The sequence below is a fragment of the Coregonus clupeaformis genome, chromosome 37, assembly GCF_020615455.1.
Source record: "Coregonus clupeaformis isolate EN_2021a chromosome 37, ASM2061545v1, whole genome shotgun sequence".
In the NCBI taxonomy this organism is placed as follows: domain Eukaryota; kingdom Metazoa; phylum Chordata; class Actinopteri; order Salmoniformes; family Salmonidae; genus Coregonus; species Coregonus clupeaformis.
The window spans coordinates 12,264,279-12,283,333 of record NC_059228.1 but is presented as its reverse complement, the minus strand read 5'-3'; the positions used below and the strand labels follow the sequence as shown (position 1 = coordinate 12,283,333).

General features: G+C 42.7%; 1 protein-coding gene across 1 annotated transcript in view; it reads right to left on the bottom strand.

Annotated features, from left to right (window-relative positions):
• Nucleotides 1-17,266, bottom strand: part of LOC121553506 (synapse differentiation-inducing gene protein 1-like) — a 41,244-nt gene extending 23,978 nt beyond the window's left edge. Inside the window, exons 1-3 of the mRNA XM_041866652.1 lie at nucleotides 16,888-17,266; nucleotides 8,852-9,515; nucleotides 5,157-5,294 (exon numbers count right to left, since the gene is read on the bottom strand). Coding sequence (XP_041722586.1) covers nucleotides 5,157-5,294; nucleotides 8,852-9,409 — 696 coding nt within the window. The 5' untranslated portion in view covers nucleotides 9,410-9,515; nucleotides 16,888-17,266. The remainder of the gene's footprint in view (nucleotides 1-5,156; nucleotides 5,295-8,851; nucleotides 9,516-16,887) is intronic.
• Between the last annotated feature and the right edge of the window lie 1,789 nt (nucleotides 17,267-19,055).

The window sequence follows — 19,055 nt, the reverse complement described above, 5'->3', positions numbered from 1 at the left end:
TAACAAACCAAACATTCAAATACCGTTATAGAAGGTAACGTAAAACCCCAAACCGGTCCGTGCATCAATACCAGTATATCGTAAAATACCGTATACCGCCCAGCCCTACAACACGGCAAAGAAATTAACTTTTCGGCCTAAATTCAAAACTACAGGTTTGGGTAAAATCCAATACAGAGTGAAACCCTCTGTATTGTCAAGTATTGTGGTGGCAGCATCACGTTAAGGGTATGCTTGTAACCGGCAGGGACTGGGGAGTTCGTCAGGATCAAAATAAATAAGGAGCAAAGCCCAGGTAAAAAGTTAGAGGAAAACCCGCCTCAATCTTCTGAAACCTAAACCCCGGATAGAGTTTATTTTTCCAAAATACACACCAGCATGGCTTTCTACAAGGGGTTGTGTGTTCCTGAGTGTTTTAGTTTCAGTCCTGACTTAAATTTACTAGACAATCTGAGATGTTTCAACATTGCTGTCCATCAATGCTTCCCAACCAAATTTACTGAGCTTGAGCAATTTTGACAAAAACAAGGGAAAGTATTCATACCCCTTGACTTATTTCACATTTTGTTGTGTTATAGCCCAAATTAAAAATGTATTAAATATATTGTTTCCTCACCCATCTACACACAATACCCCATAATGACAAAGTGAAATCATGTTTTTAGAAATCTTTGCAAATGTATTGAAAATGAAATATAGAAATATCTAATTTACATACAGTACCAGTCAAAAGTTTGGACACACCTACTCATTCAAGGGTTTTTCTTTATTTTTACTATTTTCTACATTGTAGAATAATAGTGAAGACATCAAAACTAGGAAATAACACATATTGAATCATGTAGTAACCAAAAAAGTGTTAAACAAATCAAAATATATTTGAGATTCTTCAAAGTAGCCACTCTTTGCCTTGATGACAGCTTTGCACACTCTTGGCATTCCCTCAACCAGCATCATGAGGAATGCTTTTCCAACAGTCTTGAAGGAGTTCCCACATATGCTGAGCATTTGTTGGCTGCTTTTCCTTCACTCTGCGGTCCAACTACATCCCAAACCATCTCAATTGGGTTGAGGTCAGGGGATTGTGGAGGCCAGGTCATCTGATGCAGCACTCCATCACTCTCCTTCTTGGTCAAATAGCCCTTACACAGCCTGGAGGTGTGTTTTGGGTCATTGTCCTGTTGAAAAAGAAATGATAGTCCCACTAAGCGCAAACCAGATGGGATGGTGTATCGCTGCAGAATGCTGTGGTAGCCATGCTGGTTAAGTGTGCCTTGAATTCTAAATAAATCACTGACAGTGTCACCAGCAAAGCACCTCCACACAGTCACACCTCCTCCTCCATGCTTCATGGTGGGAACCACACATGCGGAGATCATCTGTTCACCTACTCTGCGTTTCACAAAGATAACGGTTGGAACCAAAAATCTCAAATTTGGACTCATCAGACCAAAGGACAAATCTCCACCGGTCTTATGCCCATTGCTCGTGTTTCTTGGCCCAAGCAAGTCTATTCTTCTCATTGGTGTCCTTTCATAGTGGTTTCTTCGACCATGAAGGCATGATTCACATAGTCTCCTCTGAACAGTTGATGTTGAGATGTGTCTGTTACTTGAACTCTGTGAAGCATTTATTTGGGCTGCAATCTGAGGTGCAGTTAACTCTAATGAACTTATCCTCTGCAGCAGAGGTAACTCTGGGTCTTACTTTCATGAGAGCCTGTTTCATCATAGCGCATTATGGTTTTTGCAACTGCACTTGAAGAAACGTTCAAAGTTCTTGACATTTTCCAGATTGACTGACCTTCATGTCTTAAAATAATTAAGGACTGTCCATTCTCTTTGCTTATTTGAGCTGTTCTTGCCATAATATGGACTTGGTGTTTTACCAAATAGGGCTATCTTCTGTATACCACCCCTACCTTGTCACAACACAACTGATTGGTTCAAACGCATTAAGGAAATAAATTCCACAAATGAACTTTTAAGAAAGGCACACCTGTTAATTGAAATGCATTCCAGGTGACTACCTCATGAAGCTGGTTGAGAGAATGCCAAGAGTGTGCAAAACTGTCATCAAGGCAAAGGGTGGCTACTTTGAAGAATCTCAAATATAAAATATATTTTGATTTGTTTAACACTTTTTTGGTTACTACGTGATTCCATATGTGTTATTTCATAGTTTTGATGTCTTCACTATTATTCTACAATGTAGAAAATAGTAAAAAATAAAATAAAACCCCTTGAATGAGTAGGTGTGTCCAAACTTTTGACTGGTACTGTAAGTATTCTCACGCCTTTGCTATGACACTTCAACTTGAGCTCAGGTGCATCCAATTTCCCTTTATCAGCCTTGAGACATCACTACAACTTGGAGTCCCATCTGTGGCCAATTCAATTGTTTGGACATGATTGTTTGGAAACACAGTCTATATAAAGGTCCCACAGTTGACAGTGCATGTCAGAGCAGAAACTATACCATGAAGTCCAAGGAACTGTCCGTAGATCTCATAGATTGAATTGTGATGAGGCATACATCTGGGGAAGGGTATAAAACCATTTCTAGAGTGTTGAACGTTTCCAAGAGCACAGTGGTCTCCATCAAAGGGGAAATGGAAGAAATATGGAACTACCCAGACTGCCTAGAGCTGGCCATCCGCCCAAACTGAGCAACCAGGCAAGAAGGACCTTGGTCAAGGAGGTGACCAAGAACCCAATGACCACTCTGACAGAACTACAGAGTTCCTTGGTTGAGATGGGAGAACCTGCCTGAAGGACAACAGTCTCTACAGCACTTCACCAATTTGGGCTTTATGGGAGAGTGGCCAGACGGAAGCCACACCTGAGAAAAAAGCACGACAGCAAACCTGGAGTTTACAAAAAAGGCATGTGAAAGACTCAGAGCATAAGGCAAAATATTCTGTGGTCTGATGAGACAAAAATATGATTATTTTGCCTGAATGCAAAGCGCTATGTCTGGAGAAAACCAGTCACAGTTCATCACCCGTCCAACACCATCGCTACCATGAAGCAGTGTTGTGTTCGAGACCACCTGAAGCGAGACAGATTCAAGACCAAGAACGGAGCAAGTCAAGACCGAGACGGGGACAGAGACCGAGTCAAGTCAGACCAGAAAAATGCGAGTCCAATTCAAGACCATGATTGTAATTTTGTTAAATCACCACCATAAGAGTTCAAAATGTCCAGTATTTCGGTGTTCATATTTCAGAACAACATATGGATTCTTTAGACATTCAGAATAGTGAAAAAATGCATGCTGAGGGAAAGTAGAGCCACTCTACAAATTATTACTAACCCAAACATAGTGGGGAACAATGGGCCTTCTACGCCTTCAGAGAAGGATTTATAAAATAATGATTATAATAATTGTATTATTTTCAATTATGTTCTGATTTAATTTCTTCAGTTTTGTTGGAAAGGAAAGGGTTAACACTGAAGAGAAAAAAATATCCAATCAGGATTTTTCTTTGCTGTCTCTAGGGAGATAAATCTAGCTAGCTAAGTCAACTAATCACATTTTGACTTAATGAGTGGGAGCGTTTTTACTAAAACGTATGGAAACTTCTGCCTTCTTGAAGGCCAACAGGTTACTGCGCAATAGCGAGCAGTAGTTTGCCCATGGTCTAGCTAGCTAGCTTTTGTTGTCAGCTAGTTTGCAGCGGCTGCAGCAGGTGTTATCAAAGATGATGTTGTTGCTAATTCGTTAGCTTCTCTCTTTTCAAGAATACCTTTTAACAAGAAGTTAAGTTTCAAATGATCATCACCTCGTGAGTGGAACTTTATTTTTATTGCAACACACTTGCTGTTAGCCATTTCTTTGAAAATAACTTGTGTGTGAAACATTGTTGCATTTAAAGTGGAACTGACAGCATTTTAGCAACATTAAATCTTATTGAAATCTGTTCATATACAACCCCAGGAAGAATAACACTATAATCATTTACTGGTAAATATCATGAGTTGAAACGTCTTTCCTACTGTACCGGCTACCAATGTCATTCTTCTGTGAGCTGCTCCATGCCAAAACCAGTTGAGAGATGCATACTCTTGCTGCCTGCAGATGATATTCCGCTGAAACTAGGCTATGCGAATATATTTCACGTGCTTTGTGATTGTGTAGGCTACTTTGTGCATGATTTCTCTATTGTACTACATAATTGATAAGTCGTACACCTCCACTACACTACTTTGATATGCACCAGTAGCGATTAAGAAGTGAGTATAAGCAATGCCCACTGAAAGAAAAGTGGGTATACGGCTTTGTGTTTTACAAAAAGGGAACTCTCCAACATGAGTGTGCTGGTATTACGGTTGCTGTCCTTTCAGAATCACGAACCTGTCACACACTGAAAGCCTATGTCTATAATAGATATAAAGTCTGTTAAAATATTAATGTTTCTAGAAAGGAGTGTATATATTTGGCCTGACGAAGCAGTTTTATGCGTTGACTGAATGGAAGCTGATAATTATTAGTTGAGAAAATCTGCAAGGAAGAAAATCCCCAAATCCAAACGTGCAAAGCTGATACAGACATACCCAAGACGACTCAAAGCTGTAATCACCGCCAAAGGTGCTTCTACAAAGTATTGACTCAGTGGTGTGAATACTTATGTATATGAGATATTTCAGTATTTTATTTTCTATATATATATATATATATATTTATTTTTTTTATCAATTTTGAATTCAGGCTGTAACAACAAAATATATGAATACTTTCTGAAGGCACTGTCTGTTGCCCTAGGAGTTGTGCAAAGTTGGTAGAACCTTATTCAAAATGATTCCAGCTGTAATTGCTGCTAAAGGTGCTTACACCAAGTATTAACTCTGGCGTGTGAAAATGTGTAGATTAGTAAAAACTAAATAAAAAGTAATCCCTTTTTAGATTTAATTTTAAGGCAGCAAAATGTGAAGACTTGTGCAAGGGGTGTGTAGACTTTCACTAGGCACTGTACTTTTGAGACTTGCACCTAATACTATGATGACCTAAATCTATAAATGATTTACTTCTTTAGGTTATTTATTGTGTGAGGGTATATACACATTCTCATAAGACTGCCTTGACATTTACTGTAACTACTAGTGGTGAAGCAGCCGTGGTGTGTGTAGTATCATTGACAGTGTAGTAGTCCTTACCTCATGGGACAGGTAGAAGGCAGCGATTCCCAAGGGCCAGAAGCAACATAGCATGGAGAAGACACTCAGGCCCAAGTGGTCCCTCGGTGGCATCATGAGAAAGTTGTCTTCACTCTCCGAGTCGCTCGAGTACTCGCTCTGTGAAAGAACAAAGAGTAACTACTTTAGATGGAGGTCAAGAAAGATGAGCGGTTTACAGAAGACTGCACTACAGCACAGCATACGGTGGCCTTGCTGATGTTTAGTTGAAATAATTGTCATTCTGTATAGACTACAGATGGCTCTTGTTTTCCTCACCTCAGCACAGGTTTGTAAAGGCACTGAGCTTGCACAGCTGGGCTCTCTAGCAGTCGATTTGCACCGAGAGGGCCCTGTACATATCTTCACCCAGACAGGGGCACAACCAGCCATACCAACTGGACAATGATGGGCAAACTCAAACCTGGGTCCAGTAACTGAAAAGCCGACATCTCAAACCGGTCTGGGCTACCCCCGAATTCGCTACAATATATTTATATGGTTGGTTTCATTGACTCTACCCTTTAACTGCTCCTAATTGACCTGTTTTTAGTTACAATCAGCTTGAGCAAAGTGAGGTGTAGAATCACTGATCTACAAATAGTATTCCCTTCCAAATAGTATTCGCTGCTACACCTCCCCTTGCTTAGGCAATCCCCCCACGAAACACACACGCACCACCAGACATAGATTGGAGACAGCTTGTGTCAATTAAATAACAATTCCTAGGATTTCTACCTGCAGCAAACCTAGTGGATCAGGCTTGAAATACTGGTAAAATCAAAGTGCCTCCCATAAAAAAGCCAAAAAAGCATGGCCTTAATTATGAGGGCATTCTTGTCCTGGAGGGTGGATTAGCAGGACACTACAACAAATCATTGCACCTCCTCAGAGTAGCTGATTAACTTCCGATGGATTCTGAGCATGATGCTAAAAATTCACTAATCTCATTCCACACACAGTGCCTGAATCTGACGGTAATGGGGAAACAGAGGCTATGTTTAGACAGGTAGCTCAATTCTGATATTTATTTTCATAGCCTCTGTTTCCCCATTACCGTCAGATAATGGTGCACACACAGCAGCGTGAAAAGCAATGACGTGGTGCACATATCTACATTGTGACGTAGTGTGCAATTTTCAGGGACCACTTTTGGCTTTGGTAGTCATCTACAATTATTCTGTGGGCACCTCATATTATTACATTGCTGTGTATATTTCAAACAACCCACGTTCAGAATCCAAGGAACTACTTTTGTAGCGAATAAAGTCAAAATGAAGCGGGGGAGTTTTTTTTGCTTTCTCTATCATTTTACAACATACAGTAAACAAAGACCATATTAAATTAAGAATGATCTATAAAAATGTTGCATACCTTGACTGCTCCAGTGACAACCACCAGAAACCACAGCAACACCAGAAACCAGCATTTTAGTGTTGACTCAAATGTTTCCTGTATTAAAATAACTAGTCGTTGAAGGTCACATAGACCCAGGGATAGGGAAGTGCTATATCCACAAGCCGGCCACCTGAGCCCACATAATGTACATGTATTTTCCTGCCTGGTCTGTCCTGAGGCCTACTGAGCAGGGAAATGCCTGCTGAATCAGAGGTGGTGGACACAGCCGGAAGCAGCAGGGACCTAGTGGTCCAGACAACCTTACCCTTTTCCTCCCAGTTCTCCTCTGCTCCCCTCTATCATCTCTCCTCCTCAGTCTCCTCTCACCATATCATCTCCTTTCCCCCCTCTCCTATCGCCCCGTCTCGCAACGGAGCCTCTTTCATGCTGAGGTAGCCTTTAAAAAGCCTGATATTTATATTTCAAGCAGTGTGTAATATTCAGCTGTTTACTGCATAAAGGGGTGCTCTTAGTGAACAGCTTAAAGGACCCAATAGATCTTTCTCCTTCAAACAAAAACCTCAGAAATCCATCTGGTCCATTTGTATTTGGCTCTAAATACAATAATACAAAAATATAATACAAACGTCTAACAATACAGCAATACATTCATGCGTTTCATACATACACGACCGTTCAAAAGTTTGGGGTCACTTAGAAATGTCCTTGTTTTCGAAAGAAAAGCATTTTTTTGTCCATTAAAATAATATCAAATTGATCAGAAATACAGTGTAGACATTGTTAATGTTGTAAATGTCTATTGTAACTGGAAACTGCTGATTTTTTATGGAATATCTACATAGGCGTACAGAGGCCCATTATCAGCAACCATCAGTCCTGTGTTCCAATGGCACGTTGTGTTTGCTAATCCAAGTTGATCATTTTAAAAGGCTAATTGATCATTAGAAAACTTTTTTGCAATTATGTTGTTAGCGCAGCTGAAAACGTTTGTGCTGATTAAAGAAGCAATAAAACTGGCCTTCTTGAGACTAGTTGAGTATCTGGAGCATCAGCAATTGTGGGTTCGATTACAGGCTCAAAATGGCGAGAAACAAATAACTTTCTTCTGAAACTCGTCAGTCTATTCTTGTTCTGAGAAATGAAGGCTGTTCCATGCGAGAAATTGCCAAGAAACTGAAGATCTCATACAATGCTGTGTACTACTCCCTTCACAGAACAGCGCAAACTGGCTCTAACCAGAATAGAAAGAAGAGTGGGAGGCCCCGGTGCACAACTGAGCAAGAGGAGTGTCTAGAGTGTCTAGTTTGAGAAACAGACGCCTCACAGGTCCTCAAATGGCAGCTTGATTAAATAGTACCTGCAAAACACAAGTCTCAACGTCAACAGTGAAGAGGCGACTCCGGGATGCTGACCTTCTAGGCAGAGTTGCAAAGAAAAAGCCATATCTCAGACTGGCCAATAAAAATTAAATATTAAGATGGGCAAAAGAACACAGACACTGGACATAGGAAGATTGGAAAAAAGTGTCATGGACAGACGAATTGAAGTTTGAGGTGTTCGGATCACAAAGAACAACAATTGCGAGACACAGACCAAATTAAAAGATGCTGGAGGAGTGCTTGATGCCATCTGTCAAGCATGGTGGAGGCAATGTGATGGTCTGGGGGTGCTTTGGTGGTGGTAAAGTGGGAGATTTGAACAGGGTAAAAGGGATCTTCAAGAAGGAAGGCTATCACTCCATTTTGCAACGCCATGCCATACACTGTGGACGGCGCTTGATTGGAGCCAATTTTCTCCACAACAGGACAATGACCCAAAGCACAGCTCCAAACTATGCTAGAACTATTTAGGGAAGAAGCAGTCAGCTGGTATTCTGTCTATAATGGAGTGGCCAGCACAGTCACCGGATCTCAACCCTATTGAGCTGTTGTGGGAGCAGCTTGACCGTATGGTACGTAAACAGTGCCCATCAAGCCAATCCAACTTGTGGGAGGTGCTTCAGGAAGCATGGGATGAAATCTCTTCAGATTACCTCAACAAATTGACAAAGGTCTGCAAGGCTGTAATTGCTGCAAATAGAGGATTATTTGACGAAAGCAAAGTTTGAAGGACACAATTATTATTTCAATTAAAAATCATTATTTCTAGCCTTGCAATGACTACATTTCCTATGCATTTTGCTATATTTCCTAGTCAAACTAATTTCATGTATGTTTTCATGGAAAACAAGGACATTTCTAAGTGACCCCAAACCTGTGAACGGTAGTGTCCCTTACAGTCTAATGTGTTATGATAAAAGACAGAGCCCCAAGCCTTACCTCCAGCTCCTGGAACTCATCATCGTCATAGGACAGGGTCTGGATCTTTGCATCCTCCACAGACAGGTCCAGGAACTTGCCATCGGCAAACATCACCGCATCCTTGGAGGCGGCAGAGGAGCCGGATGCCAAGTCCTCTATGAAGGTGGTCTCACAGCAATCCCCGACCCCTCCATCCCCCCAGGCCCGCAGTGTGTTCTCAGAGTACAGGATCAGGTCGGGCCTGAAGCATGGGTCCATGCCCTGGGGCAGAGCGCTGGGGTTGAGCAGCTGTGGGTGTCCCCCTCCTCCGCCCACTCCCCGGCCATTCTGCTCCTGCTGGGGGGACAGGTTGACCACCATGTGACCCTGATATTGGGGGGCCGAGTACACAGACACCAGCCCTTCCTTAGTCTCCACCATCAAGCTGCGGGTGTTGATCAGTCCATTGTGCTTGCAAGAGCCAAGCCTTGCATCACCTCCTCCCCCGGCTGGAGAAGTTGTCCCCTGGGTGGGGTACTCCACCTCCACAGCCTGGCTGGAGCCCGACCCCGCTCCCTGTCCCGGTCCAACCTCCATCCCGGCTTACAGAGCTGGATTGTTTGATCAAATCCCCTCCTCTTTAAAGGCCTCTCTCATATGGGCCTTGGGTTAGGGAAGGCATGGAATGGTAGGCTGCACTCTCCTGTGGGAGGTCAGATTAAAATGGCTTATCAGATAAAAAGGGCTTTTGTATTCGATTTACATTGTTGTTTTTTCCTCCATCAAAAGCAGTATAAAACACAGACAGAGCTTTAAACCTCTACATGCTTCCTCTATTCAGGTTACTGAATTGGTAATTCAGATGAGAGAAACATTTTTTTTTTTTTTTGGGGGGGTTATCAGTGATTGGCTTTCTGCCTATTTTCATGTAATCTTGCACTCAGCTGTAAATGTATTTAATTGTGCTGATTTATTTAGGTAAATCCAGCTCAGTCAGAAACATGGTCAGGTAAAGGGGTTATCAAAAAGTGAAGAGTGTTTTGTCAATTAACATCCACCATCTTAATTGCACAGCTGCCAGTTACAAAACATCAACCCTGCCAAGCATTAAATCCTGAGGGGTTCGGTGCTGCCTAAGGCACTTTAACTCCCAGCCTACATCACTTTGCATTTCATCTGGTGGGGTGTGTACCAACAAATGCATTTTGTTGGCAAACACATACATGCCTGCATGTGTACACACACCTCACCCCCCTCTTTCCCTCTCTCAGCCCTGCAAGCTTTTGGTTCTCAACCATGCAAATGTAGTCCCTGCGTAAGCAGTAACGTTGCATGTCAGAGCCATAGATTCCACCATTGCATTATCTATCTGCATGCTATACCTTGCCAAGGTCTGGAATGGAAAGGCCCTTTTTGCTAGGTTCAGCAGTAAATTGTGTGTGCAGGATGAGAAATGGCCCACTGCAGGGCAGGCTCTAATGGACATGGCATCCTGGTCAGCTTTTAAGTGTATTGCCACAGACTGAGAGCAGCTTCTTGTGCAGCATCCTGTGACTAATTAGACACATCACTGAATGTGGGAGGTATTGGGACTCCCTTGGCTTGAGTTCAATCCTTTATGTGTTTGCTTTTTGTATTTTGCAAAAGAGTTCAACATGCTGCTTTGCATTCATGGCCTCAGGGACAGTTAACCAACAGCCTTTAAGCACGTTATATCAAACATTAGCAAATTAATGGCTCATTAGCAAATTAAAGGCTCCAGTGGAATTAAGATGGACTGCCACTATTCAATTTCTATCCCCTTCAAAGCTCAAAGCTAAGGTCAAAGCTAAAGCCTATAGAAGGGACTCCCGAGTGGCGCAGTGGTCTAAGGCACTGCATCGCAGTGCTAGCTGTGCCACTAGAGATCCTGGTTCGTATCCAGGCTCTGTCGTAGCCGGCCGTGACCGGGAGACCCATGGGGCGGCGCACAATTGGCCCAGCGTCGTCCAGGGTAGGGGAGGGAATGGCCGGCAGGGATGTAGCTCAGTTGGTAGAGCGTGGTGTTTACAACACCAGGGTTGTGGGTTTGATTCCCACGGGGGGCCAGTGTGTAAAAATAATGTATACACTCACAAACTGTAAGTCGCTCTGGATAAGAGCGTCTGCTAAATGACGTAAATGTAAATGTAAGGGACAACTGTTCAACATTACAAAATCTCTATTTACATTATGAGAATATCTAGCTGGTCACGTTTTGGCTCAATGACATAGTGCCATCTCTGAGCATATGACCATTATTGGCCATTACAAGAACAAGCTTTTAAAGGCTTAACTCAGGACTGAGCCTACATGCAATAAGGACAATAATGGCACAGTCCTTTTCCTGAAGAGATACGTTTATATTTTTGTGCAGTATATTAACATGTAAAGTGTTGGTTCCATGTTTCATGAGCTGAAATAAAAGATCCCAGAAATGTTCCATACGCACAAAAAGCTTCTCTGTGAAATTGTGTGCACAAATTGGTTTACATCCCTGTTAATGAGCATTTCTCATTTCCCAAGATAATCCAGCCACCTGACAGGTGTGGCATTGCAACAAGCTGATTAAACAGCATTATCATTACACAGGTGCACCTTGTGCTGGGGACAATAGAAGGCCACTCTAAAATGTTCAGTTATGTCACACAACACAATGCCACAGATGTCTCAAATTGAGGGAGCATGCAATTGGCATGCTGACTGCAGGAATGACCACCAGAGCTGTTGCCAGAAATTTGAATGTTCATTTCTCATACCATAAGCCGCCTCCAAAGTCATTTTAGAGAATTTGTCAGTACGTCCAACCAGCCTCAAAACCGCAGACTACGAGTAACCACGCCAGCCCAGGATCTACACATCCTTCTTCTTCACCTGCAGGATCGTCTGAGACCAGCCAACCAGACAGCTGATGAAACTGTGGGTTTGCACAACAGAAGACATTTCTACACAAAAGGTCAGAAACCGTCTCTGGAAAGCGCATCTGCGTGCTCGTCGTCCTCACCAGGGTCTTGACCTGACTGCTGTTTGGCTCACCTCCGATGGTCACTGGCACACTGGAGAAGTGTGCTCGTCACGGATTAATCTCAGTTTCAACTGCACCGGGCAGATGGCAGACAGCGTGTATAGCGTCGTGTGGGGCGAGAGGTTTGCTGAGGTCAACGTTGAGAACAGAGTGCCCCATGGTGGCGGTGGGGTTATGGTATGGGCAGGCATAAGCTATGGACAACGAACACAATTGCATTTTATCTATGGCAATTTGACTGCACGGAGATACCGTGACGAGATCCTGAGGCCAATTGTCATGACATTCATCCGCCGCCATCACCTCATGTTTCAGCATGATTATGCACAGCCCCATGTCGAAAGGATCTGTACACAATTCCTGGAAGCTGAAAATGTCCCAGTTCTTCCATGGCCTGCATATTCACCAGACATGTCACCCATTGAGCATGTTTGGGATGCTCTAGATCGATGTGTACGACAGCGTGTTCCAGTTCCCGCCAATATCCAGCAACTTCGCACAACCATTGAAGAGGAGTGGGACAACATTCCACAGCCCACAATGAACAGCCTGATCAACTCTATGCGATGGAGATGTGTCGCGCTGCATGAGGTAAATGGTCACACCAGATACGGACTGGTTTTCTGATCCACGCCCTACTGTTTTTTAAAGGTATCTGTGACCAACAGATGCATATCTGTATTCCCAGTCATGTGAAATCCATAGATTAGGGCATCATTTATTTATTTAAATTGACTGGATTGCCTTTTATGAACTGGAACTCAGTAAAATCTTTGAAATTTTTGCATGTTGCGTTATATCTGTTCAGTGTAGATGGGCCACTTTGAAAGGGACTATAGCTCTGTCTTTTTTTTTAAATGTTTTATTTTTTACTCCTTTTTTCTCCCCAATTTCGTGGTATCCAATTGGTAGTTACAGTCTTGTCCAGTCGCTGCAACTCCCGTACAGACTCGGGAGAGGCGAAGGTCGAGAGCCATGCGTCCTCCGAAACACAACCCGCCAAGCCGCACTGCTTCTTGACACACTGCTCGCTTAACCTGGAATCCAGCCGCACCAATGTGTCGGAAGAAACACCATACAGCTGGCGACCGAAGGAGTCGCTAGAGCACGATGGGACAAGGACATCCCAGCCGGCCAAACCCTCCCTTAACCCGGACGCTGGGCAAATTGAACCCGGATCTGTAGTGACGCCTCTAGCATTGCGATGCAATGTCTTAGACCACTGCGCCACTCGGGAGGCCCTATAACTCAGTCTTGACAAGCTAAGTCAATGAAGTGAGAATGTGAAGTGAAGTGACAATCAGTCCCCCCTCTCAACACTAAAATACAATGGAAACGGTAAAGATTATTTTCCTCTGACAGTTTTTTTGGAGATTGGATTCAAAAAAAGATGAAGGTGTAAAATATGAATTTCAGTAGGTTTGATAGAAATCATTATTGTCAGTTGTTAGACTATAGTCCTCCCATGTCATGTTAATCACATTTTCGCATGGCTTTAGAAAAGCAGGAAAAATATGTTTTAGTATTCACAATATTCCAGGTGTTGTGTCTGCCAGTTCTTACAGCACTTTATTACAAAAGGCTCAACCTAGGGTTACTCAACGCTTACCCTACGAGGTCCGGAGCCTGCTGGTTTTCTGTTCTACCTGATAATGAATTACACCCACCTGGTGTCCCAGGTCTAAATCAGTCCCTGATTAGAGGGGAACAATGGACAAAATGCAGTGGAACTGGCTTTGAGGTCCAGAGTTGAGTTTCAGGGCTATAGCCTATGTATCTGAACGGTTACAATGTCACCTAAAAAAGGTATCACATATTGGCTAAAAGAGATGACAATGGGAAGGAAGTAATCAATCAGGCCAGATAATGTTTACGTTTTAAAATGAGTGTTAGGATAGCCTACCAGTCAACAACTTAACTTCCCATGAAAGCAATATACGGTGCATTCGGAAAGTATTCAGACCTCTTGACTTATTCCAAATTTTGTTACGTTACAGCCTTATTCTAAAATGGATTAAATAGTTTTTTTCCCCCTCATAAATCTACACACAATAACCTATAATGACAAAGCAAAAACAGGTTTTTAGAAATATGTTTGCTAAAAAAAATTAAAATAAAATATTTTACATTTACATAAGTATTCAGACCCTTTACTCACTACTTTGTTGAAGCCCCTTTGGCAGCAATTACAGCCTCGAGTCTTCTTGGGTATGACGCTACAAGCTTGGCACACCTGTATTTGGGAAGTTTCTCCCATTCTGCTCTGCAGATCCTCTCAAGCTCTGTCAGGTTGGATGGGGAGCGTCGCTGCACAGCTATTTTCAGGTCTCTCCAGACATGTTCGATCGGGTTCAAGTCCAGGCTTTGGCTGGGCCACTCAAGGACATTCAGAGACTTGTCCCGAAGCCACTCCTGCATTGTTTTGGCTGTGTTATCCTGTTGGAAGGTGAACCTTTGCCCCAGTTTGAGGTCCTGAGCACTCTGGAGCAGGTTTTCATCAAGGATATCACTGTACTTTGCTCCGTTCGTCTTTCTCTCGATCCTGACTAGTGTCCCAGTCCCTGCCGCTGAAAAACATCCCCACAGCATGATGCTGCCACCACCATGCTTCACCGTAGGAATGGTGCCAGGGTTCCTCCAGACGTGACGATTGGCATTCAGGCCAAAGAGCTCAATCTTGGTTTCATCAGAACAGAGAATCTTGTTTTTCATTACATTTTACATTTACATTTTAGTCATTTAGCAGACGCTCTTATCCAGAGCGACTTACAGTTAAGTGCATACATTTTTCATACTGGCCCCCCGTGGGAATCGAACCCACAACCCTGGCGTTGCAAGCGCCATGCTCTACCAACTGAGCTACAGGAGTTTTTCATGGTCTTAGAGTCCTTTAGGTGCCTTTTGGCAAACTCCAAGCGGGCTGTCATGTGCCTTTTACTGAGGAGTGGCTTCCGTCTGGCCACTCTACCATAAAGGCCTGATTGGTGGAATGCTGCAGAGATGGTTGTCCTTCTGGAAGGTTCTCCCATCTCCACAGAGGAACTCTTGAGCTCTGTCAGAGTGACCATCGGGTTCTTGGTCTCCTCCCTGACCAAGGCCCTTCTCCCCCGATTGCTCAGTTTGGCCAGGCGGCCAGCTCTAGGAAGAGTCTTGGTGGTTCCAAACTTCTTCCATGTAAAGAATGATGGAGGCCACTGTGTTCTTGGGGACCTTCAATGCTGTAAATAAATGTTGGTACCCTTCCCCAGATCTGTGCCTCGACACAATCCTATCTCGGAGCTCTACGGACAATTCCTTCGACCTCATGGGTTGGTTTTTGCTCTGACATGCACTGTCAACTGTGGGACCTTATATAGACAGGTGTGTGCCTTTCCAAATCATGTCTAATCAATTGAATTTACCACAGGTGGACTCCAATCAAATTGTAGAAATATCTCAGTGATGATCAATGGAAACAGGATGCACCCGAGCTTGCATTACTCATCTCATATGTGTATACTGTATTCTATACTATTCGACTGTATCTTAGTCCATGCCGCTCTGTCATTGCTCGTCCATATATGTATATATTCTTAATTCCATTCCTTTCTTAAATTTGTGTGTATTGGGTATATGTTGTGAAATTGTTAGATATTACTGCACTGTCGGAGCTAGAAGCACAAGCATTTTGCTACACCCACAATAATATATGCTAAAACACGCATATGTGACAAATACAATTTGATTTGAAAAAGGGAAGGGGTCTTAATACTTTCAGAATGCACTGTCTCTCAGTTTGTGGGTTATGTGCAGCGGGCAACATAACACGCCTACGGGTTGCCCAATATCCTATCATTTTAATTCCATAAATCGTGCATGCACTGGATTGCAATTCTGGTAAAATAATCCAGTTCAGTTTAATGAATTACTCTGTAGGGCAGGGCTCTCCAACCCTGTTCCTGGAGAGTTACCCTCCTGTAGGTTTTCAATCCAACCCCAGTTGTAACTAACCCAGCGTTTCCCAAACTCAGTGCACGTTTTGTTTTTTTGCCCTGGCACTACACAGCTGATTCAAATAATCAACTAGTTATCAAGCTTTTATTATTTGAATCAACTGTGTAGTACTTCGGCAAAAAACAAAACGTGCACCCCTTGGGGTCTCCAGGACCGAGTTTGGGAAAAGCTGAACTAACCTGATTCAGTTTATCAACCAGCTAATTATTCGAATCAAGTGTGCTAGATTTCGGGTTGGAGTGAAAACCTACAGGAAGGTAGCCCTCCAGGAACGGGTTTAGAGAGCCCTGGTGTAGGCTCATCCAAGTGTAGGCTATGACACAATGTAAATCAGGGTTCTTCAATTCCGGTCCTGGAGGGCCGAAACACCTCTGTTTTTCATCCTCTCCTTCTTAATCAGGGGCTAATTCAGACCTGGGACACCAGGTGAGTGCAATTAACTACCAGGTAGAAATAAAAACCAGAAGTGTTTCGGCCCTCCAGGACCGGAATGGAAGAACCCTGATGTAAATGAAGTAGGTTAAAACGTGGTCAGCGGCAGATCAAAATAGTTGCATGAAGTCTCCGGGTGAACGGAGGAGTTGTCCATGGAGCTGTTATTCAAGGTCCTTTACTTACCTTGTTTGTAATGAACACGGAACGGTCGCCAAACATCTATCACTCATAAAGAAGAAGAAGAAAAAAAGCCTTAAAGGCTATGGCCACGCGGAGATGCGGCAATGTTTGTTATTGTGAAACCTTGACGCATATATTTTTTAACTAGTAGTCTACATGCAAACCCCTTTATCGTTTTATAATTCACCAGCATCATCCAAAACTAATCAATGAAAATAACATTTATAGGCTTGCTTGTGTTCTCCACAGTCTATTCTATAAAAACTAACGTCATGTATAAAATTGACAATTGTAGGCTACCCTATTTGAATTGCGAATCATTTAAGTAGACAGTGTTATGCACTAGTGTCATCTTGGTGCAATCATTTGTTGCTGTAACCTGCAAGTTCGTGATCTGACTGGCAAGGCATTCACAAAAGCTTACCTTCCAATGTGAAAGCGCGTTCTGCGGCGAGTAGACTAGATCCGATGGGAAACAGAAGTGGACGGAGGGTTTAACAATCCGTCAGCGCTCCTTCCCTTTCAGTAGGAATTCTCTACAGGCTATCCCATATAAATCTAGCCAGGACTCAGAGTCTCCGCCTAATCTAACAAAAAGTGTTAAAACCAGCCTCAACAGTCCGATTTCACCAGAGCGAAAAACATCAATCACATTTCTCTTTTGTGTGCCTGCAATGGGGGTGTTGCATTTTGGCTTCTGCTCAGATGGGATGAAGACAGCGGGGAACACGTGCACCATACAGACACACGCCACCGGCTATTGACCTACCACAGATCTTACTTGTGAAGTGAATGCAGCTGCACTGTGCTTTGTATGTAAAAGTCTCTAATAGCAGCCTTTCAGACTTTACCAGCTATCAATCTAGTGCTGGGTGAGTGTGAAGGTACAAAGCAAATGGGACAGTTTACCCCATGGTCCTAAAGAATGCTCGTTATTTCAACAGCTTTTTGTGCTGAAATAGGGCTTTTATGCCCTGTTTCAAGGGGATTTCAGTATCAATGGTTTACAATAAACCATGGTTTAGTAACCCATCTGATACTATAGGTAAATCCTATACTGAATTGGATATTCACTCACAAATATTACAATTTAATGTTGTGAATGTTGAAGCATTATTGACCTCAGTCTCTAGCTCGCTTAATCCAATGCTGCCCCCAGGTGTAGGCTACATGTCAAACAAATAATAAGGGGTGATGTACTGCAGGTCCCAGGTTTGGAACATTGAGCTTTAATAAGAACTAGAGACAGCCTCCAAGATGGCCAACTGTTGTTTTCAATGTAATCTACTCATGGTTGCATACACCGATTTGTGGAGGCTGACATCTTGCTATTTCCGGTTTCAGGAGCCCATTAATACATGTGCACTAGCACTGGAGCTCAGCCGAGCACAGCCTTGAGCCCAGTGTGTGCAGCAGGAAATCTGCAGGCACGAAGTACCACTACACAACCACTGAAAACATGAAGAACGTTTTGTGTATGCAAGTAAGTTATTCAGGACCAATATTCAAATTTTATTGGTCACATACACATATTTAGCAGATGTTATTGCAGGAATAGCGAAATGCTTGTGTTCCTAGCTCCAACAGTAGTATCTAACGATTCACAACAATACACACAAATCCAAAAGTAAAAGAATGTATGATATTTTCTGTTTAAAGGGACACTTTGGGATTTTGGCAATGAGGCCCTATATATTCTTCCCCAGAGTCAGATGAAATCGTGGATACCATTTATATGTCTCTGTCCAGTATGAAGGAAGTTATAGGTAGTTTCTCGAGCCAATGATAACTAGCATTAGCGCAATGACTGGAAGTCTATGGTTATCTGCTAGCATGCTAGTAGATACCCATAGACTTCCAGTCATTGCGATCATGCTAGTAGACACCCATAGACTTCCAGTCATTGTGCTAACGCTAGTTAGCATTGTCTCGCAAAGCTACCTCCAACTCCCTTCATACTGGACACAGAGACATGAAAATGAAGTTGTTGAAAACGTTACTAAAAACTTATGCAGTTATGATATACCTATTAACAAAGCAAGCTTATAATTCGAGCTGTGTCCCAATCAATCAGTCTAGCAATGAGTACAGTCACCTTGTATAACAACATTTGCTAAAATATAGACATAGACAGTATTTGATAGAAGCTTTTTGTACTATTAGTTTATCAATGACACCAGGATTTTATAAGACGCTCACAACAACATTATGACATTGTGAGTGATGTCAAACCAATATTAGGAGTGATGTCTGATATACGGTTTTCTGTGACTACATGGGGACCATCCTCTCTAACCACCGCCAGATCTCTTCAACCTGTCTCTTCAATATGAGTACAGCATTACGTACTTTATGTCCTGCTATTCAAAACAATCAACAATTGTTTAATCAGAGTAAGAATGGTTCAAATAATATTTATATACAAATGAATATTTTAACTATGTAAGAAATGTTATTAAATGGAGAGAAGAAATCTAAACATCCCGCATCCTCACATAAAACATACACTGAGTATACCAAACATTAGGAACACCTTTATAATATTGAGTCGTCCCCCCCACCTTTTTGCCCTCAGAACAGCCTCAATTTGTC